Source organism: Doryrhamphus excisus, linkage group LG8, assembly GCF_037039965.1.
Source record: "Doryrhamphus excisus strain RoL-2023G ecotype Guam linkage group LG8, RoL_Dexc_Guam_v1.1, whole genome shotgun sequence".
NCBI lineage: Eukaryota > Metazoa > Chordata > Actinopteri > Syngnathiformes > Syngnathidae > Doryrhamphus > Doryrhamphus excisus.
The window spans coordinates 9260584-9282417 of NC_136364.1; the positions used below are offsets into that span (position 1 = coordinate 9260584).

At 44.3% G+C, this 21834-nt stretch overlaps 3 protein-coding genes across 4 annotated transcripts; 2 read left to right on the forward strand and 1 right to left on the reverse strand.

Annotated features, from left to right (window-relative positions):
* Positions 1-1047: 1047 nt before the first annotated feature.
* On the forward strand, positions 1048-4281 carry LOC131135122 (cdc42 effector protein 2). The gene is made up of 2 exons (XM_058081046.2): positions 1048-1243; positions 2700-4281. Exon 2 carries the CDS (start codon positions 2945-2947, stop codon positions 3812-3814), a length of 870 nt encoding a protein of 289 aa, XP_057937029.2. The 5' UTR covers positions 1048-1243; positions 2700-2944; the 3' UTR covers positions 3815-4281.
* Positions 4282-4543: 262 nt separating this feature from the next.
* On the forward strand, positions 4544-11200 carry ercc2 (excision repair cross-complementation group 2). Of its 2 annotated transcripts, XM_058081039.2 has the most exons (23): positions 4549-4715; positions 4883-4982; positions 5290-5367; positions 5433-5495; positions 5562-5675; positions 5782-5898; positions 5974-6090; positions 6156-6279; positions 6491-6587; positions 7573-7706; positions 7779-7947; positions 8036-8154; positions 8226-8295; positions 8474-8543; positions 8620-8721; positions 8798-8861; positions 8924-9045; positions 9116-9208; positions 9277-9349; positions 9419-9489; positions 9567-9710; positions 9884-10027; positions 10115-11200. In XM_058081039.2, the coding sequence occupies exons 1-23, from the start codon at positions 4711-4713 to the stop codon at positions 10205-10207; spliced, it is 2283 nt and encodes a 760-aa protein (XP_057937022.2). In that variant the 5' UTR covers positions 4549-4710; the 3' UTR covers positions 10208-11200. The 2 variants fall into 2 exon arrangements, 1 of the variants encoding a protein (XP_057937022.2); XR_013627959.1 differs by lacking the exons at positions 9277-9349; positions 9419-9489; positions 9567-9710; positions 9884-10027; positions 10115-11200 and having other exon boundaries at positions 4544-4715; positions 8798-8865.
* Positions 6702-17341, reverse strand: klc3 (kinesin light chain 3). The gene is made up of 14 exons (XM_058081040.2): positions 17133-17341; positions 15698-15928; positions 15557-15622; positions 15313-15477; positions 13641-13716; positions 13393-13541; positions 13230-13312; positions 13070-13157; positions 12893-12994; positions 12653-12826; positions 12466-12565; positions 11654-11828; positions 11505-11571; positions 6702-11358 (listed from the first exon to the last, which is right to left on the reverse strand). Exons 2-14 carry the CDS (start codon positions 15902-15904, stop codon positions 11278-11280), a joined length of 1533 nt encoding a protein of 510 aa, XP_057937023.2. The 5' UTR covers positions 15905-15928; positions 17133-17341; the 3' UTR covers positions 6702-11277.
* Between the last annotated feature and the right edge of the window lie 4493 nt (positions 17342-21834).

The window sequence follows — 21834 nt, forward strand, 5'->3', positions numbered from 1 at the left end:
GCCCCGCCATGAGGCCCGGTGGAGGTCTGCACTGATTACATCTTGATTTATTTAGCTGATGTCATGTGTGATGTAAGAACTTGGAGCACACAGTCTGTGTGTTTATCACATTCCAGGCGGCCTCAAGCGCCTCAAGGCAAACTCTGCATGCTTCCTGCTTGCATGCTCATGGGACGCACGTGTGGCATCATGACTGACTTCAGTGGTGGACAGGTGAAATATGGAAAGATCTAGAAGACCAACGAGGTCAATGTTGAGGCTGTATAAAAGTAGTTGACAAGCTGTTTAGCTTCCTGCGTAGGCACAGTGAACAGTGGCGACTGAAGCCACATGCAGATGGTTGGTGTAGCTACGGATGCATCATGACATCTTGGTTGACTCCATTATCATTACTCTTTGTGCTGCTGACTATTGATGCTGTCTGCAATGTTGTGGTGTTACAACGCAGGCATTACAATGCAGTTGTGTTGCAATTTGTTGTGATGCTACTACACTGTTGTGACGTTGCAATGCAGCTATGTTGCAAATTACGATGTCGCTTTATTAACAGCACCCCCCACCCCCAAAAGCAAGGAGACGTCATCCAGGTTTCTCACCACTTAATCAAAAGGAAGTCGTTTTAGCATTAGCACCTTTGCCTGATAGATCAATAACCTCAGCTAATCCTCTTTATCTGCACTCTACGCTTTCATTAGCACTTCTAGTCGGCCGGAAGGAAGGTGAGACGTCACCTTCTAAGACGACGTTAAATTAACACGATTTGGGTGGTGGGGGTTGGCAAGGAATAAGAATAGAAAGAACGAAACAAAACACCATGTTGATATCATTGTCAGAATCCACGTGTGCTGCTATTGGGTTGTTTAAAATAAAACCTTTTCAATAGCAGGCACACCCACTGACTTGATATGAAACAGAATTAGTAACGGAAATCAGCGCATTTACAAAAATAGCGTCTACTAGCATAATAGCATGAAACACTGGCATTCGCTTTTATTTTGAAGTCGCTAACCGGACGTGTTATGATTTTAACTTTGTAGCTTGACACGCCCCCTCCTCGCTGATCCACTTTGCTGGTCCAGGGACGGAGAGACTTCACTTCTGGTCTCAGCGCTAAGAGGTTTACGTCCAGGTGGACTCTTTGTTGTCACGGAAGAACTGCTTGACCGCGGAAGCAACATTTTCATTTTTAAAAGAAAGGAAGTAAAAAAAAAGAAAGGATGACGTTGGAGCGACGCGTTACCTTGTAAGTAAATATCAGCCACGGATATTCAGTGGCGGGAGGTTCGACATGCTGGCTATTTTCTGTCACTTACTATCAAAAAGGCATAAAAGTTGACGTTGTACATTTTAAGACGCCCCCGTTAAGTTTCTCTTTACGACTTTTGAAAGCAGAGACCGCCTTGTTTGTTTTATTAATGACGTCGTCGTGACAGAAGAGCACTTTTCCTCTCTGTGACTAAGTGTCAGGACTCCGTAGGATGTTGTCTAAATGTGGAGGAGGGACTGGGGTTCATTCGAGCAGTGTATTAGTATTAGCATTCTTCTTTATTCCGGGGGCCACCCCCGGGCTGGAAACAGCGTGACTGTGCGTGGATTAGACGGCAAAGTGTTCCACCTAGGGACTTCAGGACGACTCTGGTGATGTCACTGTTACATAACTCCCTCCCCCCCCCAACACACACACACATACACGGGGGGGGGGGGGGTTGTCTGTGGTGGTGCTTCATCACTTTCTCTGTGACGTCATGAGCTAACGAAGTCAATCAGGTGTGGGTCTGTTCCAGGGTCAAGCTGTGGCCATCCTGAAAGCTGTATCAAATGTGCAGGCTGTTTTAAGTGTAAAAAGAAGTGAAGCAGTGTCACTCGTATGAAACGCTAACTTTTCTATACCCAGCGAGGAAACGCATGATGACGCAAACTTCCTGTTTGTATTCATGGTCTGACTTTGGTTTGACTTTTTTTAAAAGAGTGTTGTCTAAAGCAGCAGCAAACCTCCATCCAGCAGGGCTCGTAAATATGGCGCCCTCATTGTGTCACCTCCCGATAAGACCAGGAGATGAAAAGAGGTCAGAGGTTGTGCAGACGTCTGCTTTGCTGTCTCACAGATTTACGAGTGAAGCTTCCTGTTTGAGAAGAAGCGCTGCTTCTGAAAGGAAGTGCTTCATCACATTTAAAGGATCTCTGAGGTCCCACAGTCATGCATTGGGAGGGTGGTGTCCAAAATCTTAATACTGTATAAGAGCATTTTTAGTCAGCTCTACTGGGAACTGTGTGTGTACCTTTAATTTTCACTCCCTCACACTCACACAAAGATGCGTTTAGGTACCAAAACATGCTACTGTTTGAGTTGGTATTTGATTGGTATGAAAGTACCAAAAGAATTGGGTAACCATCCCTTTATGTCTCTGTAGATTTAATGCTAATGAGCTGTGTTTGTCCATGCCTCCTATTGGCTGCTTTTACTCTGACATCATCGGTGCCCTTTATCACATACAACAATGCAATGCAGTGTTAGCAACACTAGCGTAGCTACATACATGAGCTAAAGTGCTAACATTGCACTTATATATTAACAGCAGTCACGCTAGCTTAGCTTATTGCAGTGCTCCCCTCCCAAGGGACAGACACCCCCCCCATTTGAAATACTAGGGAAAGTGATATTTAGGACTGACTCAACTCACTGAACTCTCTTTGCACAGAGTCTGCTCTTGAAGACGTGGTGTGCCATGTTGGACACGACTGATGTGTCTCTGACGGAGGTCAAGGTCTTCCTCAGGAGTCGCATGTCAGCGTGAGCCCCGCCCCCCCTGACCTACATTCTCTTGTGTGGGCCGTCCTGGGTGTGGAAGCATCATCTTACCATTACCTGTGCACGCCGTGGTGGTCGTGTTTCCAGCTGCGTCTGAGCGCGGCTGAGGTGTCCGGCGGCGAGGAGCCCCGCAGGATGCCCGTTAAGACGCCCATTTACTTGAAGACCACCACGCCCAAGAAAGGCAAGAAGCTGAAGCTGCGTGACATCCTGTCAGGAGACATGATCAGCCCGCCGCTAGGCGACATGCGCCATAGCGCACACGTGGGGCCGGAGGGGGAGGCGGACATGTTTGGGGATGTGGACTTCCTGCGGGGAAAGATGGACATGCTGCCCTCTGCGGCACGGGCCAACAACGGAGACGTGCGCTCACACAGCGTGGACAGACAGCTGGAGGCCGCCGCGGCCGCCAAGCAGGACTCAGACAGGCACGACTACTCCTTCAACGGCTTCCACTACGAGCACTCGTCATCCGGCTTGTTGAAGTCCACCATCTCCATGCCTGTCTTTGTCACCCACGAACAAGCCCCGCCTAAACCCCCCCGCCTGCACCTGGATGACCCCGCCCAGCGCCATCCGCAGTCCGTCAACCACAAGCAGCACCCCACGTTGCCGCACCGCTCTGCAGCCGAGCCATGCCTGGACGTCTCACCCGCCGTCCGTAGGATGGTCCCCTACACGGGCTCCTTCTCAGAGGCATCCTCAGAGGAGTCCATGTCAGATGCCTGCGGACCCCTGGATACCCAACAAGGCCTCAGTCTGGACTCTGACGCCGGCCTGAGCAATGAGGATCTGAGGAGTGATCGCAGCGATTCGCCGTGCGGTCACTTCCGCCTCGTTGCCTCCAACATCCCACGCTCAGAATCGATGGTGGGTCTAGACCTGGACCTGGGCCCCTCCATCATGGAGGATGTGCTGAGGATCATGGACCGCTACAACAACGTGGACCAGCGTTGTGAGGAACATGCCAGGCGGCGACAAGGCGGAGACGGCGTTCCAACGTAATGACAGACTGAGCGGAAGGGATGTTTTGGACGAGTGCTGGGAGGCGACAGGCTGGTCCTCAGGCGCCTTTTTCACAGCAACATCTAATCACCGTTAGACGACAGCAGCCATGTTGTCACCGTCAACAAGCTGTCAACACTTGTAGATAATATGTCTCACAACAGTGTCATTAGCTCATGATTTTTTTTTTTACAAATCATTTCTGCAGTCAAGTTAAACTAAGTTGTTCTGTAAACATGAACTGTTATTTCTCTCTATTCTGTCCATATCGGCATAATGGCTGATCATCAAGAATGCTTATTCTTGTTTCATCTGACCGACTGAAATATAAAATGATTATTATTCAATTCAAAAACTATATTTAGAGCTCTCATGGTCCTGTCAATGTTCAATGTCACTACTGTGCTGTATTCATGTCAATAAATGTTCCACTACAAAGAAAATTTGCGGACCAAGACTTGAGTTTATTATTGCGTCTAAGTCATAATGTATACCAAATGTATTTGCACTTCTTAACTTGGCCACCGGGGGCAGTATACGACGAACATGGGACATTTTAGTCAAGCGCTAGAACTAAAAACAGTGATAGCTAATGAACAAATTACATAACAAATAACATGCAATTGAACTAGTGGCAGTGAGGGCAAATTAACCAAATTACACACGTATCGTATCGTTACAAAACATCTCAAATGTAAATAACATTCCTACGCATCTGCTGTAGTACTCCTGCGCAGTATGTTCTCCCATTCACTAGGCGGCAGTAAAAAGCAAACATGCGGCCGAACAAAGGCACGAAGAAGACGAGACACCGGCTTCCGCTCACAACAAAGTTGTCAATGAGGGCTTAAAAATAATAAACGTGACCGTCAAAGAAGAGGAGACATTCGGCAACAATGAAGTGAGTGATTTAGATCATTTTATAACCTCATGTTGCACCCGTCAGCTACACAGTCACGCTGCGGTTAGCTGAGCTTCAACAGCCACGCTAAAGTATAGCATCTTTAGCTAGCTATGGCTACGATACTGTAAATAAAACAAGCCCGACTGATTAAATATTGTTTTCAGGCTCAACATCGACGGTCTGCTGGTGTATTTTCCATATGATTACATTTATCCCGAGCAATACTCCTACATGCTGGAGCTGAAGAGGACGCTGGATGCTAAGGTGAGAGAGCAAAACAGACCTGCATTGTATTGAACAACACATAATACTACACTTAATACTACTGGGCTGTTAAATATTACGGTCAAGTGTTAAACAAATAGAAATGTAGTTTTGATACTGCAGTGTTTATGTGATTGTAGTATTTTTACTTTGCACCAACTCCCTGCTGCATGTGTGCTCCTTGGTGTTTCTGCTTATGGATAATTTGCATGCCCGCCTTGTTGGCTAGCCTAGATTGTCTTTGACCAATTAAAAAACCTTATTCGCTTCATAATGCATAATAATTCTGTCTTCCGTGTCTGTTCAGGGTCATGGCGTCCTGGAGATGCCGTCAGGAACAGGGAAGACCATCTCCCTGTTGTCCCTCATTGTTGCATACCAGAGGGTGAGTGATGCTCCTTCCTTACTAGTGAATGTTACCTGAGAGCTTTATGACCTTCTGCTCCTCAGGCGTTCCCGCTGGATGTGACCAAGCTCATCTACTGCTCCAGAACGGTCCCTGAGATTGAGAAGGTGAGTCCAAATCACGCCAGCGTACAGACAAGAATGTTCCGGGCTTATTTGATTGTTTGTGTTGAGGTGGTTGAGGAACTCAGGAAGCTGATGGAGTTTTATTCCAAAGAGACCGGTGAGAAAAATAACTTCCTGGCTCTGGCGCTTTCCTCCCGGAAGAACCTCTGCATTCACCCTGAGGTGAGCATATCCCAGCAGGAGGAGGCACGATGACCCGCAATCATGTTAGCCAAGGGGAAAGACACACGAGTGGGAATATCACATTGGGACCGCTGCTTTCTTCCAGGTGAGCAGCCTGCGCTTTGGCAAGGAGGTAGATGGGAAGTGTCACAGTCTGACGGCGTCGTACATCCGTGCCCAGCGTCACAGCAACCCCAACCTGCCAGCCTGTCGCTTCTATGAGGTACCAGCGGAGCTCCGCGCACATGCGGCCTCCAGATGGACACCATCGTTACAAAATCTTTGCTCGTCCCTGCAGGAGTTCGATGCCGTCGGCCGACAGGTCCCGCTCTCTGCTGGCATCTACAACTTGGATGACCTGAAGGACTATGGACGCAGGAAAGGCTGGTGTCCTTATTACCTGGCACGCTACTCGGTACGCTTCATTCAACCGGAAGTGAAGGAATTGATCCCACCTCGGTAACATTGTCTCTCTCTTAGATCCTGCACGCCAACATTGTAGTGTACAGCTACCACTACCTGCTGGACCCCAAGATAGCAGACCTGGTATCCAAAGAACTGGCCAAGAACTCTGTGGTGGTCTTTGACGAGGCGCACAACATCGGTGCGTGTCGTGATTCACTGACAGAGCTGATGCAGCGGCTCTTTTATGAATGTTGTTTGTGATTTTCATGCTAGCAACAGACGCTGCCCTCAACAAGGCCCACAGTGACACCTAGTGGACAAGACTATGTACTGCCATTAAAAAAAACAACCCTGCAACTGCGTCCACACGTGAGAGTCCACCTCATGGAATGTGTTTTGTCTTCCCGCAGACAACGTGTGCATCGACTCCATGAGCGTCAACATCACCAGGCGGACGCTGGACCGTTGTCAGGGCAACGTGGACACGCTCCAGAGCACTATACAAAAGTAAGACAGAAAGCAGCTGGTTTGACTGAGTCAAATAATAACCAATTACATTTTTTCCCGTAACAAATCATGTAAATCAAATGATTTTGGTAATGGTTTTATTTCATTTGAACATTCATCAGATTACAATTGAGTGCATCCCATAATCAGTTCACAGTTCCACATGTCCAAAAGGAGTAGGAAGAAGCAAAGCTTATTAAATCATACCCCTCCATCTGGTACTTTTACAATCAGTAACTGTTACATTTGTTCACTTCCTGCTTTCTATAATACAGTTTAAGGTTTTTTTTGTTTTTTTTTTAATAATGTACCTCGTACCGAAGTACAAGGTGATATGACCATACAATGACATAATGGGTACCATAGTAACTGTCAATATAGTGATATATATAGTAGATATATATAGCTATATATAGTCTTCATCCTTGTATTTAGCAAACATCAACTGCTTGTATTGTTTCATGTATTGGCTCATCGTTGTGCATTGTTTGAGGGTCTTACTCAATCCATTCCATAGTTTGATTCCACATACTGAAATGCTATGGCTTTTTAACGTAGTCCTAGCATAGTAGAAGTGTTTCTAATTTAGTTCTTCCCTGAGATCATATTTCTCCTCACTTGTAGAGAAGTACTGGATATTTTTAGGTAATTTGTTGTTTTTAGCCTTATGCATTAATTTAGCTGTTTGAAGATGAACTATATCAGCAAGTTGAAGTATTTGTGATTTTAGAAATAAGGAGTTAGTATGTTCTCTATAGGCGGCATTATGAATTATCCTTACTGACCTTTTTTGCAGTACATTTAGCGAGTGAAGATTGCTTTTGTAGTTATTTTGTTCAAGACATCCAAAAATAAACGACACTACATAGAATAGGACAAAAGAATTGGGACACATTCCACTGACAGCAAGTGAAATATGAAGAAAATGTACTTTTGTCTATAACAAAACATCTACCGTTTCATTCAACTTCCTGTCATGTGACAGGATCAAGGAGACAGATGCTGCCAAACTGAAGGAGGAGTACAGGCGACTAGTGGAGGGTCTGAAGGAGGCCAACGTCGCTCGAGAAACGGACGTCTACCTCGCCAATCCCGTGTTGCCAGATGAGATCCTACAAGGTAGGAGCGCATGATGAGCATGAAAAAAAAGTCATTATCCCGACATACTGATGGGACCACTGCCGATGACAGAGGCGGTTCCGGGCACCATCCGCACTGCAGAGCACTTTGTGGGCTTCCTGAGGCGCTTCATGGAATATTTAAAGTCTCGTCTGAGGGTGCAGCACGTCGTTCAGGAGAGCACCCCGCAGTTCCTCAAAGACATCTTCGACAAAGTCTGCATCGACCGTAAACCTCTCAGGTCTCCCATCCTTTCATAAGCGTGGCCTCCTGTCATGTGACACTCCATCCATCTCTCATTGGACCCCTGACCCGTGTCTTCTGTGCAGGTTTTGCGCGGAGCGTCTGCAGTCGTTGTTACGCACCCTGGAGATCGCCGACATCGCCGACTTTTCCGCCATCACGCTCATCTCCAACTTTGCCACGCTGGTCAGCACGTACAGTCAAGGTGCGCATGCCATCGTCTTCGTGGCGTGACTTGAGCCGCCATTGTGATGACGGAATCTTCTTGCTCTAAAGGTTTCACCATCATCATCGAGCCCTTTGAAGACAGGACGCCAACCATTGCCAACCCCATCTTACACTTCAGGTAGGTGCATTCATTACTTCTGCCAACATGTACACATTTTTTGTACTCTGCACACATTTTGACCCTTAATTGCTGCTTCCTAGAAGATGGCGCCGTAATGTGAAAAACTTTTGGAATTAGCATGCATGTTGTACCCTAGTGGAGGTAACATCTCACTTGAGGTCTTCTTCGCCCTCAGCTGCATGGACCCGTCCATCGCCATCAAGCCAGTCTTCCAGAGGTTCCAGTCGGTCATCATAACTTCGGGTGTAAGCTGCTCGTCCTCCTCTCTGACCTTTCGTGTTGTCCTCATGTGACCTCAAGGGTTTTTTTTTGTCCCGGCAGACGCTGTCCCCACTGGACGTCTACCCTCGCATCCTGGACTTCCGGCCCGTCACCATGGCATCTTTCACCATGACACTGGCACGCACCTGCCTCTGCCCGCTGGTGTGTGCACCGCTCTCAACATGTCCTCGGTGACGGCGCAGCGTCCTGCTCTCATCCTGTCTCCTCGTCTTCGCAGATTGTTGGAAGAGGGAACGACCAGGTGGCTCTCAGCTCAAAGTTTGAGACCAGAGAGGATTTTGGTGAGTAGAAAGGTTGTTTTGTCGTGTTCTACATCCTAAAAAAACATCTGTTTTTATTCCAGCTGTGATTCGTAACTACGGCAACCTGCTTCTGGAGATGTCCGCCATTGTTCCAGATGGCATTGTGGCGTTTTTCACCAGCTACATCTACATGGAGAACATTGTGGCGTCCTGGTATGAACAGGTCAGCGTTTGTTCAGTTCATCTCTGACGGCGCCGTGGTTAGCGCCATGCTAACTTCTCATTGCTTGCAGGGCATTTTGGAGAACATTCAGAAGAACAAGCTGATCTTCATCGAGACACAGGATGCCGCCGAGACCAGCATGGCGCTGGAGAAGTATCACGAGGTCATAAATGTCGCCGTCATCTCCGTCAAAGACTGTTCACCTGTGACGTCTGTCTCTGCCTATTTTAGGCGTGTGAAAACGGCCGCGGAGCCATCCTGCTCTCCGTCGCCAGAGGCAAAGTGTCAGAGGGCATCGATTTTGGTACCTGCTCATGAAAGTGCAAGTAAAAACACAGGTCGTGTTTTCTAAGTGCCGCTCTGCTTTCTTCAGTGCACCACTTTGGCCGTGCTGTCATCATGTTTGGCGTTCCGTACGTTTACACGCAGAGTCGCATCCTGAAGGTCAGATCCATCTTCTTTACATCCATACCCATGGTGTGCGTTCTGCCATCTACATGACGTGGAGCTGTCTTGTGCAGGCCCGCCTGGAGTACCTGCGAGACCAGTTCCAGATCCGAGAGAACGACTTCCTCACCTTTGATGCCATGCGGCACGCCGCTCAGTGCGTGGGCCGAGCCATACGAGGCAAGACCGACTACGGGCTCATGGTTTTTGCAGACAAGGTAAACATGTCTTTAGTTCTTGCTCCTCCCTGATCTTCTTGATGTCTGCCGTGCACCAGCAAGAACTTTATTGACAATTCAACATGTCTCATAATGCTTTCTTTACTCTATGAGGCAGTGTAGCCCTTATTTTGCCTTATATTTTGTGTGATCACATTCCTCCCTCCCTGCAGCGCTACGCTCGAGCCGACAAGCGCGGGAAGCTTCCTCGCTGGATCCAGGAACACATCAACGAAGGCAGCCTCAATCTGACCGTGGACGAGACGGTGCATCTGTCCAAGCACTTCCTGCGACAGATGGCTCAGCCTTTCAGACAGGTCCCGCTCCACACAAACGCAAATCTTAAAGTCCGTCATCACCTCGCTAACAGTCCCGTCTCCCCTGTGTCGCCCCCTGCTGTGAAGGAGGACCAATTGGGTCTGTCGCTGCTGACACTGGAGCAGCTGCAGTCGGAGGACATGCTCAAGAAGATCGCTCAGATGGCTCATCAGAGCTGAAAGTGACATCATGACCTTGTCTGTCATACAGACTCTACTGTGTGGTTTTCTACTGCCGCTGTACATTTTATATCATGTCTTGTATTTGAATTTCTAGCCCATAGTTTGCCACCAACACCTGTAACGACAGTACATCATCATCCACAATAAACACATTTATTTCCATTTCCCACCAAGATATTCCAACACAAACATTTGTACTGACTCGTTTCTATGACAACTTCTCAATGAGACGGCTAACATTAGCAAACTACAACCATGTTGTAAAAACATCTCCAAACTTGAGTTACAAAAAGTCCAAATGACAAACTAAAATCCTCCAGTAGAGTAGAAATGTTACATAGTGTTAATATATAAATATATCTTTCAAAATGTTAAATAAGCATTATTCCAACAGCTGAGCTACAAATATTGACTTGATCCCGCCTCCAATTGTCCATGCGCTGCAGCGTTAAGAGTAAATGTGCAAAAAGCTTCTACCATCCGTCCAAACTTCCAGGATAAATAAGTTCCGTTGTCGATATGTAAACAAGCTTAAATGAGATGATGTGAAAATGTTAATCATTTTAAAGGCAAGGCGTAAAGCAAACATTTAGTCGTGTGCTGATTGTGCAAACGGTTGTCTCTTCACAGGAATCATTTCAAGTCCTTGCGCCCCTGCTGGGCAAAGTGTGTCATGACGCATCAGTGCGTCCCAATATCAGTGAAGGTGCACCTAAAAATGTCTGAAATACAAGTTGATACTCAACTCGTACTCGGGAAGAAATGATTGTGTCCTCACCTGGAATGTAAATGTATGCAGAAATGCTCGGGTCCGTTATGTATGTGACACACACATATGTAAACATTTCTCGTACGCAAGTCATGTGACAGGCCAGAAACATGCTACATTGTTTTTTTGGTTGTGAAATACCAGAATGTTCTGAGATGTCATTTTGTGCACTTTGGGACCCATTTTTGTGTTTCCACGCTACCAAAACTTATGTAAACAAAAAAATACACACTTTTTTTACTCATGTAAATGGAACTGGACCCTCAATGTAGACTGTGTGTGTGTGTGTGTGTGTACGTTAGCTGGTGCCAAGCGATCCTCTCCTGTTGAGGCTCTGCGTGCTGGAGCTCAGTCCTCGATGGTCCATCAGGCAGCGTGACTGAGGAACCAAACAAAAGCACACAATGTCGTTCATGTCGCTGTCAGCACCGCATAACTGGACCTGCCATTGTGTTGTTGCTCAACTTCCAGGTGTTTGTTAGCGAATCAAAGCATTGTTATTAGTTATCACATAGTTTTCCTCACCTGGCCGCCATCTTGACTCTCTCCTCCACCGACATTGAGAACGTTGAGCGAGTTGGCTCTTTTCATCCTGCAGACAAGGAAGTCACAAGCACACCTTCTGTTTGTTGTTGTTTTTTTCATGAAAAGCAACCGAAAGCCCCAGCTCTTACCCAGCATTCCTGGGAGCCGCATCCTCTGCGCTGACGCCCTTCAGCTTACGGACCAGCTTCTCGCTGCTTCGCCGTATGGACTCTCGCAGTTTGGTGAAGGAGCCACTGCGCCTCAGGGGACCCTCCTGACGGGACTGGGGGTCGTCTCCACCCGACCAGCTGGGCCGGGCGTCACCTGGATGACAGACGGCAACCACTTAAACCAAGGGTGTCCAAAGTGTGGCTCAAGGGCCATTCAAAAAATATATTTGAACAAAAAAACATTTTTAAAAAATTAAAAAAGGAAAAATCAGTACTTTTACAAGAATACTGACTAAAATATTAAGAAAAAAAGTAAGAAGAAAAAGTCAAGATTTAAAAAAAATGAGAATTATGTAATATGAGGAAAAATGTAATTTTAGTAGCAGAAAATTGAAATATTCAAGAAAAAACACGTTTTTTAAGTTAAGAAAACAAAATAATGTTGGAATACTTGTAATACTATGAGTGAAAATATGAGAATAAAGTCATAAAATGTATAAAGTCATAAAAATAATAAAGTCAAAATAAGTAAGAGTAAATAAGTAAATAAAGTCAGAATACTATGGGAATAACATCATAGTCTTACAAAAAGAAGATTTACAAAGATTATGTAAGTAGAAAGATGAAGTTAGATTTGTTTTTTTAAACTGTAAATATGGGTGAAAAAAAAAGAGCAAAGACAGACATTCATACTCATAATAATATACATATATGACTTGTTACCAAAATATCCCTTCATTTTTCGATATATGACACTGCTCGAAAAAACATATCATCATCATCATCATCACCTTCCACAGATCCAAACTCCTTCTCGTGCGCCCTGGTGAGGATCTCCTTGTACAGAGCTTCTGCTTGACGGTACTTTCCCTGCTTGAGGTAACAGGAAGCCTAACGAAAGAAGGAAGTGAAGCGAGTGTGACCGTGTCGTCTCATCACGAGGCCAAAGACCCCTTCCCCTGCCCCCAAATGTTTCACCAGGTTGTTTTTGGTCTTGGCCACGTTGGCGTCGTCGGGACCCAGCCTGCTCTGATAGATGTGCAGGGCGCGCTCGTAGTACTGCTCCACTTCCTGGTACTTGCCCTGGTTCTGACACAGCAGAGCCAAGTTGTTCAGCTGCTTGGCCACGTCGGGGTGGTCCGTGCCCAGAACCTGCCGGGAGGAGGGTGCGTGTGTGTAAGAGTGAGGGGCGCGGTTGGGGGCGGGGCTTGAGCTCACCTTCTCTCTGATCTGTAGCGCTCGTTTGCACAGTGGCTCCGCCTCTGTGTATTTGCCTCGCTTGCCGTAAAGCACTGCTAGGTTGTTCAGCGTGGCTGCAACCTGTACACGCACACACACACACACACACACACAGTTAAATGTGTGTGAGATACATAAAAAGAGCAAAGAACATACAGCAGGGTGGTCCACTCCCAGTGTTTTCTCCCTGATGGCCAGTGCGTCGTTCAGCAGGTTGGCAGCTTCTTTGTATTTGTTTTGGTCTCTGACAAAATAAAGTTCAGTCTGATTTAGAAGAAGCGTGTGGTCGTGGCACTGCCGTGGTCACCCGCATCACCTGTACACCAGCGCCAGGATGTTCAACATGGTGGCGACGTCAGGGTGGGTGTGGCCGGACGACTTCTCCAAGTCCTCCAGTGCCTGTGGACGTGCGGGCTTCCATTTAAGAATCTTCAAAGTGTTTCAGTTGCACCACTTTAGAACCACGGCTTCCGTCTTACCTGTTTGCAGAGCGGCACGGCGACCTCGTAGCGGCCCTGCGAGGCGTACTGGATGACCAGGTTGTGGAGCGTCCGAAGGCGGGCGGGAATCTCGTAGCCACCCTGCTGGGCCGCTGCGGCTGCGCTGCTGTGGTGAGGTGCGGATGACACTGGGAACGCAAACATTGTGCCAGTCACTCACTGCTGCCCCTTCAGGAAGGTGGCGGTACTACAGACTCTGTGTGTGCGTGTGTGTGTGTGTATCTTACTTTGTGACGACTCCTCGTCCTCAGCAGGAAAAAGGTCGTCAAGAGATTCTTTGGTGGAGGATGTGTTCTTGTCATCCTGAACACACAAACAGCCAGGAAACCTCATTCGGTCTTCTTAAGTAGTAATACATGCAGGTTATTATTAGCAACTATTCAAATCACATCTTTGTTCTTTTCTGGATGATATTTCCCTCTAACATATACCAACATCCATTTCCTACAACCTTGGGCAAAGTTAATATCACAACTTTATTTCTCGTAAAATTAGAATACCCTTGTAATGTTATGAGGGGAAAAAATATATTTTTAGTAGAATAGTGTTGAAACATTAAAGAAAAATCTTGTTTTTGCTGTAATATGAAAACTTTATGACTATGGAAAAGCCCGCCTCCCCTGTTACAATGCAGTATTAAAATAAGATGATATTTTGAGAATAAAGTCATAAGTTTACAAAAATACATTTAATACTATGAGAATAAAGTTGCAAATTTATGAGAAAAAAGTCCCCCCTTTGGCTGTCTCATTTTTTTCTCGTCAATTTACAACTTAATGTTCGTAATATTAGACGTTTTTTTCCATAAATTTACGACTTTATTCTCATAATGTTTAATACTCCATTGTAACAAGCAGGAGGAAAGTTTTCTTCCTTCCTGAAGGGCTATGCTGTATTTTCCCTCTGACACATAATATTACAACTTGTGTCTCGTTTCTGATTCATTTACCACTTCTCACTTTTTACTTCTCAAAATCTCAGATTTCCAATGTGGCGCTATCATACCCTGTTGTAAACAATTTCCAGCTAAGGTGTGCCTCAAGGTTCTGTGCTTGGGCCTGTCTATATTGATTCTGTGTGGTTCTGTATCTCCACCTAAACCAACTGTGTTCACATTTTAAAAACATATTTTAACAAAAAAAGACAAAAAAATTGCAGCACGAATGAATAAGATCAGCAGTAGTTTTACACGAAATAAGTGAAAATACTGAAACAAAAGTTGTAATCTAACTACAAAGTGTCATAATTTTACAAGAAAAGCATTGTAATATGAGGCAAATAACATCATTTCCGTAGAATATACTTTTTTTTAAAGTTGCAGAAACAAAACAAAATAAAGTTAGGAAAATTAGGTTGGGGGAGTAGTTCTAATATTATGAGAATAAAATCAAAATAATAAGGACATAAAGTCACAAAATTGCAAGAAGAACATTTCCAAGCCGAAAGTTGAAATAGTTGGAAAATGGGGGGAAAAATACTGAATAAGAATAAATAATATTCTAACAAGAAACTTGTAATATTAGGAGGAAAAATATGAAGTAACATGTTAGTAGCATATAAATTGATAATTGATATTATTGTGAGCTATAAATATAGCTAAATAAAGTCGGAATTTCTGGTAAATTTGGTTGAAGAAAAACTTATAATATGGGAATACAGGAGTAAAATCATAATATTACGAAAATAACATTTAAAAAGATTATGTAAGTCGAAAGTTGAAATTAAAAAAAAGTAGAGAAAAATGGGGGGGGGCAAGTTTCTATTAATAATGTGCATTTTCACCTGTGGCACAAACCTGCGATGCAGTTTTTTCTTGCAATATACAGTAGTGTATATTTCATATTTCAGTATAAGGTCTAAACGCTTCCACAAGATCGTCATCACATCAATGTGCCTCACCAGCGGCGCCTCCTCCTGGTCGTATTTGCGTATGGAGGACATGAACTGCAGGTGTCTGTTCTGCTCCTCCAGGGTGACCACGTCCTGTTCGCGGTCCTGAAGACGCTGCTGGGCGCCGGCCAGCTCGTCCCGTAGCCACTGGTTCTCCTGGCACAGGCGACGCACCTGAGACACACACACATCCACACGGAAAAGATGATTTCCGGTCAACAAAAAGACAGGTGTATAGTCTTTCAATCTCTACCTGAGCTCGCAGCTTCTGTTTCTCAGCCTCCAGCGAACCCAAATGAGCAGACAGCGCCATCATCACCTGTGTAACAACTTTATTACATACTCATCATCACATGAAACATATTTCATGTTCACTGAGAATGTTTCTCGGTACCTGCGCCTCGCTGAGGCCCAGTTCAATCCTCTCCAGGGACTGACGGATGATGCCGCTCTTCTCCTGCTCCACACTGCCACTCTCCACCACTGCCGCTATGGGGCTCTGCTGCAGGGTCTCCAGCAGGCTGCGGTTCTCTCCTCTTAGCGCCTCCAGCCCAGCAATGACCTGCTGCGTGCTGCACAGAATCTCCTCCGCTGACAACATGGCGACAGTGCACAGAGGCGCTACCTGAGGAAAGTAAGACATAAAACACTTTTGCTTTTATTCTGCATTACAGCTGCACAAAATGTAATTTATTTTGAATTGAGATGAGGGATCTCTGGGATGACTTTTTCCACACACCCACGTTCAGAGCCACTTGCTTACATTTGTAAGCAACACATGTACACATGCGAAGAAGTTATGTATACTATATTTCAAGAAAAAAAACTGCACCTCACCTTTTTGATATAGGTGAAAAATCATCTTTGCTCCTTTTTTCCAAAAATGACAACTTTGTTTTGTTTTGTTTACTTGTCATATCAAGTCTTGATTTAAAAAAAAAGTAATATTTCAATTCTATGCAGCAAAAATAGAATTATTTTTCTTCATAATAGTACAAGTTTATTCTCGGAAAATTAGGAGTCTATTCTCGTTAGAATATGGCTTTTACCTCTTAATATTTTGAGTTTATTTACGAGAATAAAGTGAAAAAAACAGCTTAAATTTTTACAGAATTAAAGCCGTTTTTAAATTTATGCTGACTTTTTCAACTTTTTTCTTGAAAATTTTCTTCTTGTAATATTCTGACCTTATTATGATTTTTTTCTGTTTTCTTATTAAATTATATTTTTTAGAAAGTGTAATGTGCCGCTCATTGGACAGCCCTGAAATAAAACAACCCATCAAGGGAAAAACATGGCTTGCTTGGTCACTCGCCAATACATGATCCATGCATGTACATAGAATATAATAAAGGCAGGTCACAAGAAAAGTCAAGTAATTAACAGGATTGCTGAATGTTTATTCAAGTGTGCATTATATGCCCCTTATAATACTTAATGTTAGTGATTAGTATTTTGGGTAAAAGTACTTCATGTGTCAATGTATTGATCAGATGGCACCATAACCACATGCTCTCTCAGGCGTTATTAAACATTGTAAATAAATAAAAACAGGAAGCATCACTCCTAGCTGCCAAACATTGTGTTAAGTACACGTTTCAGAGTTATTTGACTGTGTTCTCAACACAACAACCGAAGCTGCGTGCTCGGTGCAACAGGCCCTCAATAATTCATTCACTCACAAACCTCCCAAACGGGACGCATTTGGAGCATCTCTGGTCCAAGTAAAAGTAACTTTATAGACTTAAAGCGACATATGTTTGGTGCTTGTTGACCAAGTAGCAGAAGTAAACAAACACTCCCACCACCAGAAGTTATTTTTAGCCTACCTGCTAAATCCAGACTCCGCCGGTTGCGTTTTTTGTTAACTTCGAGAGGATGTTTTTTGTGTTGAATGTGATTATTATTTGATGGCTGTTGATGTTATAAAACACCGTGTGATATTTCCGACCAGTTAACTGGATAAGGAGGCGATGTGAAAGTAAAAACAATAAAAGTGTAAATCATCCACCTGCTGTCATCCCAGACAACGGCTAGCAGCATGCTAAAGCAGCACACATTTCCGGCTGCGACTTTCGTTTCATAATAAAAGTACGAATATTACCAGTGAGTAACATTAACGCAAATCAACTCAATGATGATGTTTATATCTATGACTGTTTGAGTAAGTCCTTATCACAACGACATAATTTGATATACATTTTCTATGTGAGAAAATTAAATTTGGTATACAGTACGTTAAGTCAATAGGCCGTTTTATTCTGAAGCACGAAGCTTCAAACTTTCCTGTGTTTCTACTGTGGTGTTTGTTGACTTGATGCAGCGGAGGAGCTTACCTGATCCCAAGTATTCCCATGATGCACCGCGGCAGCACAACCTGCGCGAGGTCACCTGGACCAGTTTTCGTCTCCCGCTTTTTAATCATTATTAAAGTTTTTATTACGTCAATAAATGGTTATTCTTGTAACTGACTTATCTGGGATTAATTATGGCCATGCTTATGAAGTAATAGCAGCCTCTAATGCTGCAAAAATGTGTGTGTACGGTGTATGTATGCATCATAGATCCACTGTTTGTACGTTTTGTTAGTTTTATTTCAAGTCAGATTAGTGCAACCCTTGTTTGTGTTTAGAGAGGTTTCGGGAAACAATTAAGTCGTTTATAAGTATTTAGTGAGCAGCTTAAAGAAAAAAAGCCGACTTTACACCAGCACGACTTACAAATCCACCCAAGAATGTTGTTAAAGTCACATCAGATAAGAAAGCATTGTGTGTGTGACAGTTATATGAGTCGGATAACTGAAAGCTCAGCTGTGAGCTGGCGTGCCGCCATGGGCCCCTTATAAGGTCACTAGTGTCCAATGACGATCTCTTTTTCTATTCATGAAAATAATGCTTTTAAATGTTGAGTCCATGCGTGGCAGGAAAAAAATTACCATTTGTACAGTAATGTGTAGTCTCGCTACGAGATGACGGCACAGCCTGACGTAGTACCTCAACTGACCTACGAGAGGCAGTGATGAGCAGCAAGGCTCCCGGACAGTGGCGAAAAGAGAAACAGCTTGCGACCTGTTAGCTTATCTGGAAACCTAAGTGCGGTGACATTTTACTGCAAGCTCTACTGCGGTATAGACGTATTATTTAAATACTTGTGTATTTACCACAGCTCAATGAACTCGGTGGTCCATTCCTTAAGTCCGTATAACTTTCTTCTTCACGACGCTGGCAGTCGCTGTTATTTTCTGTGCTCCCGCCTTCTGCCGGGGGCTACCTTCCCGATTGGCTATTGTTTTCACGTGACAGTGTCGATGGGCGGCTAGGATCTCCTCGGTGAACAAAAACATGACTGTTGATGTTGTTGAGGAAACTTTCTCAATCATTTTTGCTGTGTATTTGTCCAATAAATGTAAGCTGACGCCCACCATCACCGCTCTGCTGCTTTTTAATTCCACATTTGAAGGCTGAGTGCACTCCGCCATGTTTGAAGCTGCAACTGAGACTTTTTCCACTTTCTTAAAATGTCCACATGACATTTGACCCTGGTCACCTCACATTGACCCTCACAGTCAAACAGTCAAAAGGAGGTCCCGGCTATCGGTGGCCAAAATGTGTGTGCACATTTGATAAGGTTTTATTATTATTGAAAAGCTACCTGGAAAAAATTGAAGCAGCTGAAAATCAACCCCTGAGATCTTGGTGGACCCCTGATGAGGGGGTGGGGGTCTGCACCTCTTCCTGGTCCAGTCATGTGCTGCAGAGGACACTTTAATAAACAAATGTGACAAAAATTTGTGATGAAACTGTCAAAAATAAACCCTTCAGGAAATGTAATTTTCTGCCCTTTTTAGGGACCCGTTGGACCCCATCAGGGTGGGGTGGGGGTCTGCACCACCAACCATAGTGGTAAAAGTTGGGTCAGGTTCTCCATGGACTCGTATAGTCAAAAAGGAGAACAGATGCATGAAGTGGAGGAGGGTGAGGATTGGTGGTGGTGGTGCTGGGGGGGGTCATACAGAGGGAAAGCTGAGTCGACGCAATCCAATCAGGGGCCTGGCAGTGGAGGCCACACTAAAATAGAAAGGAGAGGTTACAGCCTGCTGCGACATCAAAAATGTCCCCTGAAAAAAATCATCAAGACAATTTTTCCTTAAAACAACAACAACAATTGATGCAGCAATAGACGCCATATTGGACAGTGAAAGACAGTGAAAGGATGATGACCCCTCCCTCATAGAAATATTGTACCAAACATGACCGCTAGGAAGTCCAGGGAGGGCACAACAATACCACATGACGCCAGGGAGTGTGCTGTAATGCAAAGATCATACCATTTATGAGAAGTTGACTTTTCTATCTAGGTCATTAAGCCTACTTGTGAGTTGGTGGGGTCGCCAAAATAAAAGTAAGAATAAAAAAATAATCCATTTGAAAAGTACACGTAATCATGTATGGTATTACTATGTAAACAGAAACATCACAGACGACGAGACTGCTTGACGGCAGCACTGCAGTGTGAACTATGTACTACTACAATGGTGTGTACCACAATGGTTAGTACATAATATCCAATTATGTATCCCACAATATTGTGCACCATGTACTATACTATAACATTGTGTGTTATGTTGTCCACTACAATGCTGTGTGTTATATTGTGCACATAACGATGCATACCACAATGTTGTTTACTATAATATCGTATCCCACAATGTTGTGGACCATGTACTGAACTATAACATTTGCTATAATGTGACGTACCATCATGTTGTGTGCTGCAATGTTGTGTTATATTGTGCCCATAACAATGTGTACCATAATTTTGTGTACAATATTATTGTGTTCCACAGTGTTGTGCACCATGTATTGTACTATGACATTTGTTGTGATATGTATGTATCACTATAATGTTGTGTGCATCAATTTTGTGTACACCAATATGTACATTGTATTGTCCAATAATACTGTGTACTATAAAACTGTATCCCACAATGTCGTGTACCATAATATTGTGTACTTTACTATTACACAACACATAATATACCAGTGTAGTGTACTATAATATTGTATCCCACAATGCTGTGCACAATATGTTGTGCTATAACATTGTGTTACAGTATGTACCATAATGTTGTGTGCAAAAAGTGCAGTGCTGTGTTGTATAACAATGTGATCGGCAGCAATTGACACATGCTTGTTGCTTATATAACTGTCCTTCAAGTGCGTCACTGTCACTGTGGGCAGCTGTGCCACTGAGGGGGCTGATGGGTGGGGAGGGGTATAGTGTGGTAATGTGGGTCCGGAGGGGTGGGAGTGTGGATTCAGTGACTGTCTAAAGTGGGAAGCTGGATGTGTGCCACTGTTATATAGGGGTAAAATAACTAGCACACACACACACAACATGACCTTTAGTTGCATTAATGGCGTTTGTTATACAAGGCTGTGCGAAATACGTAGTTGAGAGACTATTTGGCCGTCACTGTGCTACACTTGACTTCCTTCTGTAAGTATATGAGTCATGTTGTCATGGCAACAAGAGAGCACGTTCACAGCCGCGACTAATTTGGGAAGTGACAGCGAGGCCTGAGAGGTGAAACTGGAGCTTGAGAGACGATGGGACACCTGACGCTCTTGTGCACTCAAGTCACAGCGGCATGATGCTAGTTACCTAGCTCTGGTCCCTCGGGCCGTGTTCACTACAAGGTTCAAACCTTCAGACGTTGCAATAACTTGACACAGTTGACACTTAAGAGTCGCTATTTTTTTTTTAAATAAACACTTCAATGTCTTGCTGTCATATGAAGTGTGAAGCAGTGGTTCTACAACACAGCCTTGTGGTACACCAAAGAAAGTGATTGTGACCTCCATGCCCTTCAAGCTGTCCTTCCCATGATCATAGCTGGATATGATGACCTAAAAGTACAGTTGTATAACCACAATAGTGTTACATTTACATTGATTTTGTACAGTCAAACCTTACTTGTTATATGATTCTTACAGCGTCTAGATTTCATACACGCAACAAACTAGTCCCTTTGCCCTTTATGGGATTGTTTTGCGAAATTGAGCACCAAAACAAAGCACCCTATGAGTTGCTGACTCCCTGTCTGTGCATTTCTTATTGAGTATGGCTGCTAAATAACCCACCATGGAGCGAAAGAAAGTTGCAAGTGCCACCCATTGGCCAAAAAAGTTGAGAAACGCTAATTCCATCTTGTGTTCATCCGTTGCTTATTGAATCATTATTTTCTCTAGAAACTTTTTTGTACATATTTTCAGCGTCTGCAACAGTACTTCAATTGACATTGTTTTTCTATTGGAAAAATTGCCTTGGTTTTCATACGTTTCGGTTTTGGCCTGACAATTTGAATCAAATTAGGTTGAGGTTCCGCTGTACGTAATGAAGTATCCATTGCCAGCGGAGATGAGATGAAACATAAAACCAGCCGCAGGATACGTGGACACATCGCTTGAGCATGATTTAATAAATGCGGGCGGATGATTGAGGTTTATCACATTAGCGGTTGGCGCTAAC